Source organism: Pyxicephalus adspersus, chromosome 6 (assembly GCF_032062135.1).
Source record: "Pyxicephalus adspersus chromosome 6, UCB_Pads_2.0, whole genome shotgun sequence".
Taxonomy (NCBI): Eukaryota; Metazoa; Chordata; class Amphibia; order Anura; family Pyxicephalidae; genus Pyxicephalus; species Pyxicephalus adspersus.
The window spans coordinates 72,382,833-72,402,700 of NC_092863.1; the positions used below are offsets into that span (position 1 = coordinate 72,382,833).

At 38.6% G+C, this 19,868-nt stretch overlaps 2 protein-coding genes across 4 annotated transcripts in view; one reads left to right on the plus strand and one right to left on the minus strand.

Annotated features, from left to right (window-relative positions):
- Positions 1-935, minus strand: part of ADGRV1 (adhesion G protein-coupled receptor V1) — a 214,350-nt gene extending 213,415 nt beyond the window's left edge. The window contains exon 1 of the mRNA XM_072413958.1: positions 789-935. The gene's annotated coding sequence lies outside the window, so the exon portion shown is untranslated. The remainder of the gene's footprint in view (positions 1-788) is intronic.
- Positions 936-6,863: 5,928 nt separating this feature from the next.
- Positions 6,864-17,053, plus strand: LYSMD3 (LysM domain containing 3). 3 transcript variants are annotated; one of them, XM_072416163.1, is made up of 4 exons: positions 6,864-6,971; positions 8,149-8,228; positions 11,222-11,502; positions 13,392-17,053. In XM_072416163.1, the coding sequence occupies exons 3-4, from the start codon at positions 11,230-11,232 to the stop codon at positions 13,941-13,943; spliced, it is 825 nt and encodes a 274-aa protein (XP_072272264.1). In that variant the 5' UTR covers positions 6,864-6,971; positions 8,149-8,228; positions 11,222-11,229; the 3' UTR covers positions 13,944-17,053. The 3 variants fall into 3 exon arrangements, with proteins under 3 accessions (XP_072272264.1, XP_072272262.1, XP_072272263.1); XM_072416161.1 differs by having other exon boundaries at positions 8,149-8,213; XM_072416162.1 differs by having other exon boundaries at positions 6,917-6,945; positions 8,149-8,213.
- Positions 17,054-19,868: the final 2,815 nt, after the last annotated feature.

Here is a 19,868-nt window from a genome sequence, read left to right on the forward strand (position 1 = left end):
TTTTGCTGTACATAATAAGAATTATGATCTTTTCTACCCCGAGAGAACCATTGCTATCAAATTAACCTTCAGCATTTATATTTTATCTTTCACTGTTTTACACCATCCAGAATAATGAACAATCAAACCAAGCTGGTTTCTGCAGGATTATACAATGCTATATGATGGCATATATTTAATAAGATACATTTCAAAGTGTAAAGTACTGAAACCAGAAAGATATTTTCTTGTATTAGATAGCCACATATCAGATAAAATCTGATTTTGTTTTGGCTTTTATAAAAAGACTAACCTGACCTGAAGCATACCTATCGATTATTGTATATTACAGTACACAGTTGGAAAATCTAACACATCAGATCTGTGTAAGATGGCAGGGATGCAACGTATTCCAACTTTTGTCCTAATGAAATTATTAAGCTTGGGCTTTCAGCATGTTCCTAAGAACAAAAAACGTATTTAAACAAGGGTACCAGTTCCATTTCACAGGTTCTTCTTAACCATCAACTGATCAAACCCCTACTCAGAAATCAACCAGAAACACAATAGAACCAAACTGAAATGATAGCAAGATGCGGAATCCCTACAAAGCAGCAGATCGGCTTATGTCACAAACTTGTCAGTCCATCTAAACTTATTTTGCCCTTCTAATGACCACATGAATTGTATGCAAGTGATGCCTATTGGTGTAATTGTGTGGAAAGGAGCGCTAAATTGCTACTAGATATTATCCTTTTTATATATTTATACACATTTCAGATTAACAGAAAATAAAAATAGATAAATACCTCAGTCAGATGTGTCTTATTCACAAAGCGTAAAAAGCAACCGAAGATCCAGACAACGTAAAGAGCGTAAAAACAGTCGTAAAGTCGTGCCACTTGTTACGCTTCCACTTCTCCCATCTGGAAAGAGCTGCGGGAACATGAAATGCTTGCTACAGCTTTATTCGGGTGCATGATAAAATGTGTCTATCCATCAAAACCTAATGTGTGCGACAAGTTTTTTTTTTCTTCTCTCTTTTGAAGCATACATTAAAAAGAAGTCTGAGTCTGGAGCAAGTCTTGTTCCTAGCCAGTCAGCTTGGTCTTTTAAAGTTGCTCCTGGATGATGCTCGCCATGTGTGGCAGGGTCTCCTGTGGTTTGTTATTTTATTTCAATGGAGGGGGGAGGAACCCAACAAAGCACACTGACCACACTGCATATCAAAATGTAACCATGGAAGCCATTGTCCACTTGTCAGAGCCTCCTAGAAATGATCCGGCCATTCACTGCATTGAATCAATATTGAAGCTTTTAAGATTTATTAGGATGGGGAATGCTAAACGCAGTGCATTCTGCTGAAGAGTTTATAGCCAGGTATTCAACTAGACATTTACTAGTCATGTAATATCGATTCATTAAACTGCCTCATTGGTATTTTATTTACAACATTTGCATTCTGTAAACTTACTGAACAATGAAGAGACTCTGCCTAAAGAAGCAGAATTAGATCTCAGAATTTGTTATATAACACTTTAATAAAGATGCTTTCAATTCACAATCATACAGAAATCAGATTCTACAGTGTGCACGTTTTATAACATAAGTGTTTTATGAGTTTGTGCATGCATTTGGCCACTCTTTAAATTTTAGGGAACACTGCACATCTGTGCATTAATTTTTTCCATTTGACTTCTAAGACCTTAAAGTGGACCATCAACCATATTAAAAAAATTCCCTTTAGCTAGCAGGGCCCCTATCCCTCTCCCAAATCCCCTAATATATGTAGGTAACATACAAACCTGTAATAAAAAAGTTAGATTTTTACTTACCTCTATCTTCCCCATTGCTGCCCAGAACATATAGTAGGTTATTTGACAAAGAAGATATCTTCTAGACATAAAAGAAAGAGAGAAAAAACACACCAAGAAAAAACACATAGTGTCCCAACATTTTTTCTTGTCCTCACACAGGCAGTAATAAACAAAATCTAACAAGACCTTATGTCTATGCTTTACTTACACTTTTAGTTAAAGTTTCGTAAGAAGGTGAAGAGTCTGTCATTGTTTACTTATTTTGGAATGGTTTTTGCATTTATGTTATCAGAAATTTAAAACAGTATAAAAACAAAACATTGTCAAATTCCAGTAATAATACTAAGACTTAAAAAAACTAATTTAAAACTCTACATAATTAAAACAACAGACTTGTTTGTACAGTTCACAGTAACTGGCACCAGTCCTTTCCTACCTAATACTGAGTAACAGGAAACTAAGTTTGGTCATTAATGCAGGCAGATCTCCAACCGACAATGATGATCATTAGGATCTCTGCACTCCGAATTGTATAATGCCCCCAACCCCCTTACTCGACTCATTGCATTTTTCTATGGAAACCAGAATGGTCATAGAGATTCAACAAGTGTTTTCAACAATCAGAAGTGCTTCTGAATAACAGAGACTTAAATCCTGCATGGACCTGTTTTATGATACGTTCATACTGATTGAAATGTATCAACTAGTCCTGTGGGTACTATGACAAGTATGCTACACAATAAAGAGGAGGCTTTCATAAAAAGCTATAGTGTGTGAAAATCACCTTCAAGGGTTTCTGGAATCTGGGGATGTTTTTATTCTTTTATTTGTTCAAGATGTCTAATCTGAAGTGGTGAAACTGCCATTTCCCAAACATCCCATTGATGGTGAATCTTAAAGGTCTATCTGTTTTTTTGGTAGTGATTGATTCTACACTAGATAATTTTTGGTCAGTGTCAGATCCGCTGCTTTATGAATAGATGCCCAAAAGTCCAAGACAATCTGTACTAGGAAAAAAAATCTATCAGTACTGATATGTTAGCAATCTGGAACAAAAAAATCAGGAGTACACAGATTAGGAGTCATACAAGATTATGACAACCTTATCTGGAAATTTCTTCCCGGACAACCACTCAACATGACAGCCAAACAAATGACATTTTGAGAAAGAGGGTCGACTATGGCATTTTTCATGTTTCTCGTATGGAAGATTACACTTTAAGAAAAAATAGATACTAAATGATAAAATGATGATGTGTTTTATATTTTAAGAAACACATACCGGATGACATATTTGCACAGCTTGCCCTCCACAGCAGTGTTTAGATGGTGATGAAAGGAATGCCACAATGGATTAGTCCAATTAGCAGACAAGCTGGTGCTTTCAAAAGATTGAAAGAAGATCTGCAATTACTTCACAAATACAAACTTGTATTATACTTCTAATATTATCTGTTACACACAATTTTTTATCAAGAGCAAAGCAGATTTTTAAATTGCTGTTAATTCTTAATATGTCAATATCCAATATTTGGTAATAGGCACAGGTTCAGGACATAGCTACAGGAACCAGAAGCAGTATGCAACTATATCAAGAGAGGATGTAAAACAATACTAGTGCCTAATGTGATGTGATCATAGCAGTCACTAACATTTTGGGGTTTCTTCTTTTGTCATGTCGTCATCAGTTTTGTGAAACTCAAGGCTGCGTACACACACTCAATGAATGTCGTTGGAAACGATCATCAACAAACAACTGAAAGATGAACGAATGAGTGTTGTACATACATTGTTCTTTTCTATAGAGAGTGGAGGGGAGAGAATCCCAGTGCGCTCCCCTCCTTTCACTTCTATTACAGTCATTTATCGATAGGACAGATCCATGAACAGCATCGGACGACCTCTGTACACCTCAGATTCTCACCCAAGATGAGCCCAACAGCTCCTATTGGGCAAGAATCATCTGATGTGTGTACATCGCCCATGTGTGTAAACCTATAAGTGCAAAATGGAAAGACTTCCACACTTTGACGTCCTCAAAATTGAAAAAAGACAATACATGCATGACAATTTTCTTTAACTTGATTGGCACTCCAAAAGATGTAAAAGTTACATAATTTAACTTTATACTGAGGCTCAAATGATTTATAGAAAGTAGAAGTGTTGACCACATTCCAATGTGGATGAAGGGACTAGCACTATAAAAGGTAACCTTTTATGTTTTTACAATTTTGCACCCTTCATTCGCAATCCAATCCTTGTATAAAAATGTAATTGTTCAGCAAGGTCTGGACAAGCGTAATTATTTTATTTTTGCAAAGAAAATCAAAATTAAAACAAAGGATGAGTAAGTTGAACATGCATTTTGGGTTATCTCACATATTTCTGTATTACAGATAGAGAAAAGTGTCCAAACTAAGTAGAACTCCTATATATGTCCAAGGAAAGGATGTCCACCATTGGGATTAATCTTGACAGCTTAGATTTTTCACATCTATGTCAAGGTGAATTGGAATGATATAAGTGCATTTGGTGCATTTCAGAATTTAATAAATGACAATGCATTTCTGACTGTGTGTTATGATAACATTATTAATAAACAGGATTTATATAGCGCAAACATATTATGCAGTGCTGTACGTTAAATAGGGGTTGCAAATGACAGACAGATACAGACAGTGACACAAGGGGAGAGGACCCTGCCCCAAAGAGCTTACAATCTAGGAAGTGGGAGGAGTATCACACAATGTGGGCGAGATATGGAGTGGTGGGAAGTAGTGAGGGTTTAGAAAACAGAAGAAAATAGATGGGCAAGTATTAAAAGATGGGTTTTGAGTGCTCTTTTAAATGAGCAGAAAGTAGGAGCAAGTCAAAAAGGATGAGGAAGACCATTCCAGAGAGTTGGAGCAGCTCTAGAAAAGTCTTGTATCTGTGTGTGTGATGAGGTTATGAGTGAGGAAGTCATTAGTAGGTCATTGGAGGAGCGAAGAGAGCGGCTGGGGGAGTATTTTTCTATCAGGTCAGAAATGTAAGTGGGACAAGAAGTGTGGAGGGATTTGAAGGCAGAGCACAGGAGCTTGAATTTGATTCTAAGGTGAAATGGAAGCCAATAAAAAGAACTACAAAGAGAGGCAGCAGAAGAGGATTGATGGGAAGGATGGATGAGTCTGGAATTGGAATTTGAGGGGGGGATGATATTTCTGTAATGCAAAGGTTTGAAACCCGCCATGAAGGTTATAAGGCTTGTCTGTGCTATGTTGTCCACACATACTGCATACATGCATTTATACCTTGGATTCTAAAAATTTATATTCCTCCTGTCTCATTCAAAGTTTGAAAGATTTTCTCTTTTTTTACTACTTAGTTTCATAATTTTTCATAATGTTTGAGGGAATGTCAGATTCCCTGTTTTATAAATAAAGCTTGCACGCCTAAATATACAGACTCTGAGTATATTATTGCTTTTTTAGTATCAAACTCAGAAACATTTTCCTTACCCATGTAGATTTTTATGGTTGGGTTCAGTGTGTGAAAGTTCACAAAACAGAATTCCTCTGTGCTCACTCGCTAATTTTATAAAATCTATTCCGGGTAATCCAAGAAGAAATATAATTCACAATAACTAGTTTTGCTTGTTTGTAATTACATCTGTAAAATGTCATTCGTCATCTCAAACTTCCTGGCTGCCTGAATATGGATAACACCTTTATCTTTCTAAATACTTTAAAATAACAATAGTTATATATATAAAATAACAATAACAATAGTAAAAACAATAACATTTAGCTGTTTTTATCTAATAGCTTGCACACAGCTTTACTGTAGAAATTGCATATTGCATAGAAGAACACAGGCAAAGAATCTCTAATGGCATTGGTTGCCCACTTTTTTGGACTTACGGACCACTAAACTCACGGGCTCGGGACCGAACATGCGCAGGGATCCGCATGCCACTCAAACTTCCCCCATAGTGATGTCATGATGCCAGAATCCTCCCATTGTTCCATCGCAGGTCTGAGCCTCCCGCCCACCGTTTTGAGTCTGCGATGTCTCTGGGAAACGTGGTCCATGATTCTGGCCGGTGTGCCCCCAAGTGGGGTCCTTCTCCTGACCCCACCGGTTGGCGACCGGCTGTCTTATGGGATACTGCGCAGTGTCTATACAATTCCTACTAATTACACCCAATATGCAGATTAAAGAATTGGGTGGATTTACTAAAGAAGTATGGGCTGTACAGCTCTTTAGCTCTGCAAGGGTTTATTCACTGAGATAAGTATATGAGGTGAGATCCTGCTGACTTTATTCATCCAAACTTCACATTTCCTTGCATGTGATTGGGTAATCTTTTTGAAGTGAATTTCACCACATTTAGTGAATAAACCACTAAAAAAAGCATTTTTTATTATTCCACTGTTGCAGTTAGGGATTTTCTCTCACATCCTGACTGTGTTGTCAGCAGAAAAGGAAGGGAGACATTTTCCAAGAATTAGAAGTAAACACCTGGCTGAAGTTTTAGCCTTTCCCTTTTCAGTTTATTCATGCTTTGAGCGTAATGCAAACAACACTTAAAGACAAGCACTTGCCAAGTTAAATGAGACTCATTTTTATAGTCATGTAATCTAGGGATGATCAGATGAAAAGGTGTTGGGGGACTGCACCTGTGGGAACATGTCCCAAGTGCAAACCCCTACTCTAGATACTACTGTAACCAAATAGAGGCTTGTGAGCTGCTTCCATACAGCTCTCTCTTTCCACACAACACTGGCTAAACAATTCCTGCAATAAAAATAGCATTAGTTATATCCCTAGCAAGCAATTTAAACAGAATGATATATGTGCTTTACAGAAAGAGCAACAAAAAAGGCCACACGCTTGCTGCACTCCACATTAGGTACGTACATGCAATACAAGGTGCTCCACTAATAGAACAAATTCCTGGCTAAAAAGCTACACAAACCTACCCGCTACCCACAGTAAAAATGGCTGCAGCAGAAACCGTGCGTATAGACGTCATCATCGAATTATTGTGTGAGGGCGTGGTTTTACTTTTTAGCTTGCGGACGTGGCCTTTGATGAGGGCGCGCTCTTTCGGCGACGTGAGCGCGCAAGCTGGGCACCTGTATGGACGGTGGCCGAGATGAGTCGTGAGGTGAGAGCAGTGGATAGCACAAGAAGGTAAGAGTGGGCAGGATGACTGAGATGGCACTGAGAAGCTGCCCGGTGTTTGGGTAATTTGTTCTTGTTTTTGGAATGACGTGAGTGCTATGTCCGGTCAGAATATAAAGTCAGCACGGAAAGTGTAGAAGGTGCAGCGTAAGCAGAACGAGCTCTGTAAGAGACTGCTGGTTATTAGGTGTGTGTCAGTGCCTGTCACGTGTTTGTATCAGTGATGGGCATAGTGTACAAGGATATAGAATCCAGGAGGGTTTGTGTGTCTGGAATGTCAACACTGACCAATAAAGTTTGTTCTGAGAGTTTCTGGAATGTGATTGGTCCTGATCTAAAGATCGTCCACTCGCAATGTCCCACCCTCTTTGGTCTTGTTTTACATCAGAAAGCCATCGATCCCTCTGATCCCAGTCCAATAGGTCCAGCGCCATCCTGCTTTCCATATTCCTATCAGATGTGTACAGCAAGCGCTGCCATCATCCAGCAGTTTGGTCTTATTCACCTGATCAAGTGTCAGATCGGATGAGCTGCCTATTATTTTTATTGTTATTAATAATAAACATGATTTATATATCGCCAACATATTACGCAGTGCTGTGCAATAAATAGGAGTTACAAATGACGGACAGATACAGACAGCGACACAGGAGGAGAGGACCCTGCCCCGAAGAGCTTACAATCTAGGAGACTTATCAGAAAATGTAAACAAAGATTGTGCTCATGTGTGAGAGCCATTTCTTCTATTTCACATTGCAGGAAAGCCCCTTCTGCACATGCCGGCGATCAGACATACACAGAAGGAGCAACTCACTGCTTCCTGTGATAGGCTCCATGAAATGATGAGGATCCACTAATATTCCCACGTGGAACAGGCAGTCTGTTTGGATTCGTAATGGCGATTATTTGCCATCTGCTGTCATTAGAAAGATGATGGCAAATGATCATGAGTGCAACCGCACATGTGCTGGACAGAGAGAAGTAGTTTAATGTGAACAATGCTTCAATGATGTCTGCTGAGTTCTGAGTGACCGTGTTCTTGTCTTATGTAAAGCACTGTGGGATTGTTGGTGCTATTTAAATACTGTTTAATAATAATAATGTTGGTATTGTACATTAATTATGTAGAGTGTGTTCTTATCTTTTCCTGCCCTTCATTGACATTTCTTCTATTCTCATATTACAGAATGATCAGCAGGAGGTGAGAGACATCTGAAGTTTCTGGGGGAATAAAGCCTGTCCAGTATCCAGGTATAAACCTCCGAGGTGATGTAGATTAACCTAATAATGTACCTGTTCTGACTTACATACAAATTCAACTTAAGAACAAACCTACAGTCCCTATCTCGTATGTCCCGGGGACTACCAGTATTACCTAAAACCAAAATGGTTTAGCAGAAGAAAGCTGAAGTGTAAAGACCAAGAAAGTGTTTGTTTTGAATGAAGTAGCTTAGCTGTCTGAATTCCTGCTGGGGAGATTAATCATTGAAAATGCAGTGTTTAACTCAGAGGTTTTTTTAAGCCGGGTGAGAAGAAATTGTAGGTGTGTGGCTGCCGCTGTATTGTTACAATACAGCCGGGTGGTTACTAAAAAGTGCTGGGTGGTGCGCCCAGCTAAATGGGGCTGGGGAGAACACTGAAAATGGAAATTAAACCTGCGGCACTTCCATTTTTTTTCATCTTCAGCCATGTTGATTAGCTGGGCCAGGATGACGTAAATCCTGTGTGGGAATTAATTGATTCTGGCACACGCAAGGGAATTCTAGGTTTCCCTGATAACCTTAGCCAACACCACACATGCACAGCACAGGTTCCCCACATATTCCTGGTGTGGTCAGGCAGGTAGGTGGTGGTATTGTAGGACCATCCCCTGTCCTATTCTGCATTAACCACCTGCATGGATTGCTAGTAAAACATTAGTTCCACTATAAATGTGTTTCTGAACAGGTAATGTATGATAAAGGAATGATATATGAACCCATATTACAGTACAAATATTGCCCCGTCATAAACAGTAGCAAAGACATCAGTGAATGCCGATCTATAGTGAAAGATACAGATATCTGAAAATCGCAAGCTGTGTTCGCCTGCTGGTGAAAGGTGTACAATTCTGTCTGGTATTTATTTTCTAGAAACATGACAGTAGAAGTCACAACATTGCATTTCTATTTATATACATTGTATACAGATAATTCACTGTATGATTCATTGTGTGGTTATGACATTTTTTTTACAAAGGCAAACTCCTAGGGATTTATTTAAAATTACCGGAACATTCCCTGGTCAAGTATCCTCCAGGTTCATGTGTTTTAATGGCAATAACTGATTTTTTATTAGAGAATGTTTCAGTGCATGTCATATACTCACTGCTTTATAAATAACGCCCTAGGAATACTTTGAGGGCCCATATAAATCATTGCAGTGCGGTATTGTATGTTTACCAAGGTGCCTTATGCTGCTTGTTGCATGAAGGTGACATATGTAATACCGCAGTGCCCTAAAAAGAAAAAAAATTCAGTGTTTGTTTGCCGAGAGTGATCACTGGAGGGGAGGGAGAAGTGATCAGAAGGTTGATCTGTGTTTCTACCGCACCATCCAGGCTGGGTTTAGGTGCTGTGCTATGGTTGTAGTGGTGGTCAGGGACAAGGCTGTGCTATCTGATTGGTTTATCTGGATGACAAGAATGGATTGTTATGTTGCAGGTGACCCTGTCTCTATTATTACCATATTTCTACAGCACCAACATACTATGCAGCGCTGTACAAAGTCCATAGTCATGCCACTAGCTGTCCCTGGAGACAGATGCAGATAGTGTCCTGGCTGTGATTTGAACCTAACACTGCAAAGGCTAGAGTGCTAACCACTGAGCCACCGTGCTGCCCAATAGATATTCAACTTTACCCAATATCCCACCAGGAAATATTCACACTTCCTATACTTCTCCAGCTGCCAATTATTCAATTATTGAAGAGTCACCACTTCACTTCCTAGAAGCTGCCAATATTTTACTGTTTAATCAGTCGGTGACTTGCCCTCTTGTCAGGTTTGCTTTTGCTTGCTTGTACGTCTATGTGAAGTATAAGCCAGCAGGAGGAATCGACACAGCTGATGGGGAATCACATACTCTACAAACATACGCCTTAACGACATCATACACAGGCCTCTGGAAAGGTAAGGATACTCGCGCCAGCTGGTCAGTAAACGTGGCTTTGGCTTTAATCTGCTCCTGGAAATACTTCTTTTCTGAAATTGTTGCTTCCTGAGTCATTAATCTAAAACAGATCTGCAGTCTGTAAAGCCAAAAAAAAGAGATTGTGATTTTTTTTTTATTTATTCTTATTTGGGTCAGTAAAGAAGTAAAGCCATTAGGTTACAGTGACAGCCAGTAATTGGAGAGGTCGGCAATGGAGCACAGATCTGCATTATCACTTGTCCGTAAGTGGTGTACTGGACAGAACATGATAATAAATAAATACAAACTCACTTCAGGGAAGAGAACACAACAGCCAGTAACAATTTCTGCTTTATCTATGTCTATGCATAATCCAGTCTCATCGTAAAAGGAAAAGTAGACTCATTGCTGCTGTTGGCTTTGGTGGACTTTGTATCTGTCATGTACCAGTTATCATTTTACCAAATCAATAAAAGCATATTTAAACACTAACTAGATGAAATTTATTTTTGACACTATGAATTATGAACTATTTCCATTTTTTTTTCATGGAATAATTTTTTTAAACCTCTAATATGTCTCAGGGTTGTTGGACACTTTGGGCCTGATTTAATAAAGCTCTCCGGGACTGGTGAAGATACACTTTCATCAGTTAACCTGGGTGATTCAGCAAACTTGTAATGGATCTGGTCCAGTATTGAAAATGTTTGCTAACAAATAGCAACTTCCAGGTTTGCTGGATCATTCGGTTCACTGATGAAAGTGTATCTTTAGCACTCCAGGGGAGCTTTATTAAATCGGGCCCTTTCTGTCTACATGCACGCACTCCAGTCTCAGTGCACAAAACAGAGACTCTCACACAAACACACACTTTATTTTTTTATAGCAAGTGATAAGATTCTAGCCTGCATTGTAAAGTTTGAATACCTAAAAATGAAGCCAAAAGTTTTTTTTTTCCCTGTTAAAGCATCGATACCCCTTTATTTTATTTGACAAAGTATTTTATAATCCACATTTTTTTGAGGATTAGAGTTATGTGTAAACTTGTTTGTTAATGTGGATATTCTCTCCTCTCCATCCTCTCCAGGTTCTGTAATGATGACTGGAAAGCACCCTTCCCGCACTTACCTGAAACCAGCAGCAGTCTCCTCCACAGCACTGAGTCATAGCTATCACTTTGTACCGGTGGGAAGTTCTGATAATGACTTATCAGAGGAGGACATTGAAGAATATGAACTGCGGCCACGAGGGAGAGAGAAAACCAGGAGAAGCACTTCCAAAGAACGTCTCGACGATATTATTTTTATTACCAAGGATATCGGCGAAGGGGACACCTTAAATTCCATAGCCCTTCAACATTGCTGTACTGTAAGTAACTATTTCTTTACAAAAAGCTGACCTACGCTGAGTTATTTGTTTTTGATTTGGTTAAAAAAAAAAAAATACAGATTCCTGGTTAGTGTTCTGATCATCTTTTAAAACCTTTGAAATGACTGACCTAGAATGAGTATGCAGCTCTAGTGTTCAGCTAATCCCCATACAACCTGTGTCACAGTTATCTACATGCAAAAAAAAAACTACGAGATGCTACTGTGCTGCGTTGATATTGTGTTTAGCTAAAGATTTCTTCTGCAAGTCATTCAAACCACCCCTGTCCAAGCTGGACACGAGGGAACAGGGAAACGTGCTCGTATCTAGAAGTCGTCTGTATGTTGGATGTCCTTAAAGAAGTAGACCCAAAAAACCTCCCAAAACAAAAAAAATACACTTACCTTCATTTCCACAGAGCAGTTGTCTGGAGGTTCTTCCATCAGGTCACGCATCGTCCTGGCATCTGTCTTCGGGCCCATGCGCTAGGGACCGCCACCTTCTCTCTGTTCTTCCGTGTTTTTCCCAGGATCGGGTGGCGTGGATGGGAAAAAATGCGCAAGATGTTCGGGCATGCGCAGAAGAAGCAGCCAAAGAGCCTCTGCGCTCCCATTCATTCTCGACCGCCTAGGCGATCGAGAATTAAGGGGGCAGTGCTGCACCCTTGTTTATTTTGTTTTTTTAAGAAAAGGGTGTTGCACTTAAACACACAAACAAGCAGAATTTTTACCTTACATAAAAGGGTTCTCTACCGTTTTATGTAAAGTGAAAATTCTGAGTTTAGGTACGCTTTAACCCGGGGACTACCGGTAGATCCACATTAAGATCTAGATCATCTTTTCACGCCATTGATGGCTTTGACATTGAACAGGAGGTGTTCCAAATCAAGTTCACATTTTTCAAATTCTTTCCTATGAGCTTGACTGCTAAAGTGCTATTTCCTTTGCTGTTTCTGATTTGCTTGCTAGGAACAAGTATACAGAGAGCATAGTCAGAGTAAAAACAGAACTGCTGTTCTCCATATTGGTATTGTCTATTGACCAAAAGTTCTAATAGTTGGCTCTGCAGCGGGAAATATGTGATTTTCAAATGAAGCAGTCATGTCAGCTTCCTGATTTTCTTTGGACCAAACAAACATTGACCAAATAAAAGGGCCGTTTATATTGTAGATGAGTCCCCTTTATTAAAGACCAGCCGGTATTGTTTTTTCTCCTTGTGTGGGGTGACTGGTTATGTATCCACTCCTTTTTTGCAGGCAGCGTGTAGTGAGTTATACGGGGGGTGCGGGGGCTCTGCTTTCCACACACTGAAGTGTGACACCAGGGTTCTGTGAAAACTTAGATTCCAACAGATTGTTCTAGGGGTTTCTTCAGCAATGAGAAACGTGCTGCTCAGGTCAGTTTAGCTGTCACTAGTGATTTTATAGCAATTTGTAGGGGTGGCATTCTTACAACTGGCCAGCCATGTAGCTTTCTTCCCATGACGACCATGCTAATGTGTTGTGGATATAGTAATTCTAGAAGGGGTTTACTGAAGACCGGAAAGTTATTTCAAGGGTAAAAAAGTTGTGAAGTTGCACTAGACTGCACCAGACTGTGCAGAGCTTAAGGATGATCTCCCTACTAACTTTATAGGTAATGTCTGGATTTGTAAAGACATCTGGTGTACATAAAGTGGATATATATTGTTTAATGGAAGTTTTTATGTTCAAGGATAGATCCTAAGGTCATGAGAAATTCATACATTTTCACTGTGGTTTTGTATACTTATTTATTGAGTAGTTCGCTTATAGGTTGTTTAGGGATTATCAAGATTTGTAAAGAGAAAAATACCCAATGTTACCATTTTATTATACATATAATAATTTTTTATACTATGGATTTATACAGGTTGCAGATTTGAAGAGAGCCAACAACCTCATTAATGAACAGGACTTCTTTGCATTCAGGACAATAAAAATTCCAGTGAAGCGTTTCAGTTTATTGACTGAGACACAATTTCCTCCTAAAGGAACACAATTTAGGACTCTCTCTGGCCAGCTTTTAGAAGAACAGCAGCACAGCTCATTACTGGAGACGCTACCCATTGATACCGCCGACAGTTTTTTACAAGAAGTAGACCGAGATATCAAACAGATAGTGAGGTCTACGGACGTGACAAAAGAGAACTTGCATGAAGTGGTTTCTGCTTTAAGCCAGGACACTCCTTTTCAACCTGACTACAAAGTGGCCAAACCAAAGGACCCTTACTACGGAGCAGACTGGGGCTTGGGTTGGTGGACAGCTGTTATCATCATGGTGATTGTTGGGGTAGTCACACCAGTGTTTTATTTTCTCTATTATGAGGTTCTAGACAAAGAATCTCATTCAAATTCTACGCATACAATTGCAACACATACAAGTGTTTCTTCAAAAGTAACCTCACCTCCTGGGATTAGTTAACAGGTCCAGACATATTGTGGAAGTTTACTTTGCTCATTTCTGCACCTAGATAAAGCGAGATGGGAGACTGAATTGTAGCAGCAAACAATGCACTGTACTTTGGGGGAAAATACAGTTTGAAAATAGTGATTAGTGATGTTTTAGTATTATAAATGGTTCATCTGTGAACATAAATCTATTTTTGTACACACTTGTATATTCAGATCTTTTAGACACTAGATAACCACTTATTTTTATATTTATTGTCCTTAGATTTTAGAACTTTAAAAGCAAACCTGTCATATTCAGATCCCACACAAATATATTTTTAAATGTGTTCTAGACACCATTTATATGATTGAAATTACTTCCCTTACCCGTTCATGTGGGGCAGCCTTGCAGCTCTGACTGTGCACTTCTAACAAGTTTCAGCACTCTGTTACAGACCTGGTCTGCCATTCCTCTGCTCTTCTGTAAAAGGGCGCTGGTGCTGAGGGGAGTCACTGTTATAAAACATTGCCAGGAACAAACTTTTCACTAAAAGCACAATAAACATTATACAGAAAATGGTATTTAAGGCATTATGGGGAGCTGTGCAACTTTAGTATTAGTTATGAGAGTTAAGTATAAAAAGTTAGGGCATTAGTTGTCTGGCAACTTTTTGTGTAATTTACTTATAGTATTTAAAATGCATCATGTGAGTTTGCAGAATTTTTTTTTTTTAATTCTGTTCCTTGCTTCCTAAAACGTGAAAAATAAAATATGATTTGAGGTCACTTGGCATAAGTAGATCTGAGTCAGAGAATTTACCTATCATGTTATGACTGCATATTCAGCTCTGTGTAAATATACTTTCATACAATGATTGGGTTACTGTTCTCTGATGTCTCTTTGTAGGTAAAAGTGTTTTTTTATTATATGCAATGATTTCAGTGTTTCGAGATCAATGCATAACCTAGTTTCTTGGTAGACCAGATTTTGTGCTAACAGCTAAATTTATTTGTGGGGTTAGTATACAGATCCCTCTTATGATAGGTGATGGATTTACAGTTGGCAGCTACAAATTTGTGCTTGTTCTAGGTCAGTGAACAAACTGAAGCCAGGATGTGGGCATAACAACCAGACAGCTAGTATATTCAGGATTTCAGTGATGACCATCAAGTATTTTTTCCTTGTAACATGGTTCCATTATTGCTTAAGAAACCTATAAAGCCGTACAATGCAGCATAGCATATGTCTGACTGCAATACTTACTTTTCTAGGGTGTATTTACCAGTCTGCAGCCGGACTTATCCATCATTCCCTCCACTCCTTTGCTGCCTCTCTTTGTATTCTCTTCATTGGCTTCCATTTCACCTTAGAATCCAGTTCAAGCTCCACAGTTCTTGTCCCACTTACCTTTCTGACCTGGTACAAAAATACTCCCCTAGCTGCTCTCTTCACTCCTCCAATGACCTACTAATGACTTCCTCACTCATAACATTATTACACGTATGGCTCCAAGACTTTTCTAGAGCTGTCCTGACTCTCTGGAATGGTTTTCCTTGTCCTATTCGGCTTGCTCCTACTTTCTGCTCATTTAAAAGAGACCTCAAAACCCATATTTTCAAACTTTCCTACTCGTCTTTTGTCTCATAAACTCTCACTACCTCTCACCTTACCACTCCATATCTCCCCTCCTATTGTGTGCTACTCCCCCACCTCCTAGATTGTAAGCTCCTCTGGGCAGGGTCCTCTCCTCCTGTGTCACTGTCTAAATCTGTCTGCCATTTGTATCCCCTGTTTAATGTACAGTGCTGCATAAAATGTTGGAGCCATATAAATCCTGTTTAATAATATTTGCTGGTTCAGCACTGCTTTGCTCCATGGTTTCATAATGCCTAGCTACATTCAACCTACTTCCCGCTTTCAAGGCATCAAGGACAATATTCCAGAAAGCATGTCATCTGGCCATCCTAGACTGGCTGAAGTATTCTGCAGACACTGATGCCCCAACATTAGATGTTATCTGCAGCATTCTGAACCCACCAACATTATATAATGAACATCTTTGACTCCATATGATTGAATAGAAAAAAAAAAAAGATTTTTCCCATGAATGAGGGCTCCCATCAACGTTAGCATTTTCATTTGCACTTGCAATGTGTTTTTAAAGCTAGCAAACTGCAAATAAATATTTCATAAAATTGTGATTAGATTGTGAATAAATCAAACCCACTGGTATTCACAGTCGTCTTACAGTGATGCCTCCTACCACCCTACTATGTAATAAAAGTGTGACAGCAGCCAGTAAGTGTCCTCTATGAAGGATTAGTGAGGGTGTGCAAAACACAGCAGGCTCTTTGATAAAGCAAGGAAGGAATAAACATTCTGTAAAGTTTTATTTACTGCTGTGTTGGTTCCTGCAGCATAAGTTCACTCTTTTTAATATGTATTGGCAACTAATGTGACAAAAAGTGGAAGGGAGGGGAAATCCAACTTTTTAAGTTGTCTTTAGAGCAAAAGCTGGGGAAAAAGCTTTGGAATGGTAATTCTATGCACTTTTGGATGCCTATTGGGATGCATACGGCTAAAACAAAAAAATACATGGGTTTCATCCCTTACCTGCTCTATCCAAAAAAAAAAAAAAAAAAAAGGATTTGGCTTGATATACAGTCTGGATATAAATTGTGGTTAATACAATGGATTGAAGATCTTCACTTGTATTTCAGAATTTGTGGTTAGTAAAGTAGCCCTGGGTGTCGTCATTCCAGACACATTGTTGGTGTAGACAGGCCATGAAAATACAGTAACTAAACTAATACTAAAATACTAACACCCAACTAATGCATATACAAAGGTCTCTACAAAATGTATGCGCATTGGCTGAATATAAACCATGTTGGCTGTTTTGAATGTGACATACAGTCCTATAGCAGCTGAAGAAATTGTAACGTTATGTACTCGAGACAAGTATTCCTGGAAAGCTGCGGTACTGACTTATTTATTCATGTGAATAGACTCTTATCTATGGCTTTGTGCAATGACAGAATACATTATGTGTACCTTATTCTAACATGCTTTTGTTGTACTTGTACTGCCACCAAGTGGTCAACTGTTATATTGCAGTAAATATTACCCGATTGCCAAGACTCCAAGCTTCCCTGTGGTTTATGCTGTTGCCTCTTATTAGACCAAGCACAAATACACAGGCTGGTCAGTTCCTTTAACACTTTTTTGGACTGGAGTGATTTAATAAATGCTTTAAATCTATAATTTCTTTTCTTTACTAAGAATAGGAGTTTCTCTCCTGTTCAGCATGGTAAGACGTAGAGGGTGTAAAGGATCAGCTTCACATTTAATAAAGGATAGCCTCTCCAAGCTGAACTTCTATATGCAGCAATCTGTTATCCTCACCCCCACAAAATCATCATTCTTCATCATGCTCTGCAGGCGTCTAGAAGGATTTAGGGTTCTGTCAGCACAGCAATAATTTACATTTTGTCATTCACAAGATAATACACACAGCTTTGCCTAAATGCGAACCGTATTCACCGTGTTCACAGTTCATATCACACCAGCCTAGTCTGAGGTTTCGTTTCGTGTTCTTTGCTGCATGTTTCTAGGGAGATAATACAGAAAACATAATCCCCTAAAACAATACAGACACAATACAATACACAGGAAGTGATTTGTGTGCATCAGTTTGATAGACATACCAACCACTGCAGAGAATATATTAAGTCCTATGAATCGATGTGCATTGGTTGGGGATGGGCTCTAAGGGCTTCCTAGTGCGGATGAAAACTGGCTCTATGGAATTTGTCTTCAACAAGTAAGGTACAGTAGCTGTAACTACACTACTTCTCTCTCTCCTTCCTGTTGGTTGCTGCCAATCACATTAAAGACCAAAATGCAGGCAGGGGCTGGAGGAAGTACAAAGCTGTTCTCTGGTAAATGTTGTCACCATCGCTAATTGAAAAATAAAACCCAGTAACCCTGTTCATTTTTTGGAAATAGGACTTGTACATAGAAAGAATAGAATAAGCTGAAATATGTACACCTCAGCTCCCTATTTCTCCCCACTGTCATACTGTATTGTCCCTCTTAGTGAGAGGCTGACCGTAAAGTAAGCAGGAATTTACAATATTATTCAGTGTATTTTCTATATTTATCATGTTTAGTAACAAATACCATTTTAAATTCAGGATTTGAAATGCAGTGTATGAATTTTGCATTGGATCTTAGAGTAGTTTACTTGTATTGGCTCATTGCTTTGTGCCTTTACTCAGAATATCTTATTTTTGTACAGCTGATTAATCCTTCATTTCAGTAAATATAAAATATTGCATATGCCTTGTGTCATTCCTTACTACACATGTATTTTATGTGTACACATTAGCTATCAATGCACAACTGCTGCATTTTTGACAACACAGTGCAGCATGGCCCACTTCTTGTCTGTGCATTGTGTTCCACTAAAAAATGTTATTTAAAAATATTTGCACCATGTTTAGATTTGCGTGTTCCTGTAAAGAACAAATCAACACAACTGTGTGAGTCAGCCCTTCTGTTTTTTTTTTGAGTTGAATGACATCCCTCCTTCTTACAGTGAATGGGAACATAGTAATTAGTATTGCTGACAATACGCCTGCAAACGGAGCTTCCTTGTTGCATCCCCTTCATAACAGAAGTCTACAGATTTTGTACATATAACAAAAAATAAATTACAAAAGTTTGCAAAACAACTTGATTCAAACCTTCATTTCAATGAGTGAAGCTTCAGGACGAAGTCTGGAATTATTGGAGTCCTGGAGAAATATAAAGTCTGTTTTTCAGCTACTCAACAGACCAATATATAAAATCAGAAAGATTGATCCTTTAATTATTTGGAAGAATAAAAAAAAAAAAAAAAAAAAAAAGATTAATTCCTAATTGAACCTTTACTTTGGCTAAAATGTTGAAATATGTCTACCTCCATTCTTTACTAAATAAAAAAGGTCACTTTCAAGGAACATTCAATCAGAAGTCCAGGGTGAGTGTTTAAAACTTGTAGAAATTAAAACTTTTGGCGCAGTTTACAGAACGTAAGAAATCTCATTCTGTGCCGATTGCATCTCCTAGACATACACAAAGCATGAGAAGAACTTTCAGACATCCCTTGCACTGGGCTTAGGTTTGCAGCAGGAGGTCTTATAACAGATAGGTCTGGAGAAGACATGGATCCTCCAGCTTTCCCCATTTTACAAATCTGGCTGGATTTATGATTGTAGCAGCAATCCTTTCCACACCATACTTTGAGGAAGTTAGTGCTATGGTCTGTCTTGCTTTGTACCGAACAGAAGCAGACTAGATAATCACAATGAATTTGCTAGCATATATAAATGGAATGAAATCATGGTTTTATTTTTCCTGAATATAGAGACATTTCCTAAATGAATAAGTCACCTATCACTATCTTCCCCATCAACAGTATTGCTGGCTCGAAGAGTAGCCTTACACCTAGGACTAAAGCTTAACCTTTGGAATCAATTTTAATATATTAGACGGATTTGTGTTATTGCAGGAGAGGATAAGAAACATTTAATTCTAAAAATCATCATCTGCAGTAAACTCTGTATTATATCTGAGTAAATTTGCATAGTTTGGAGATGAAAGGTTATTGGGCAGCTGCCCTTGACTTCTGTCTTTTTATGCATTATTGTAAATAAAAGGACAGACAAGCAAGAGACAGTCCATCAGCCAGCAATAAGTCTGAAGTGTATCACAACCACCAATCAACTATTTATTCTTTTTCTTTGTTTCCAGTTGGCACTTCTTTTTAACATATATCCAGATGGCAGATTTTTGACAACTTTTCTCCGATGTAATCCACACACAGAAACTTTCCAGATGGAGACAAAGCATAGAAAACATCTACATATACAGGACAACATGATCCATTTATGAATGACTGAAGCAAACGCT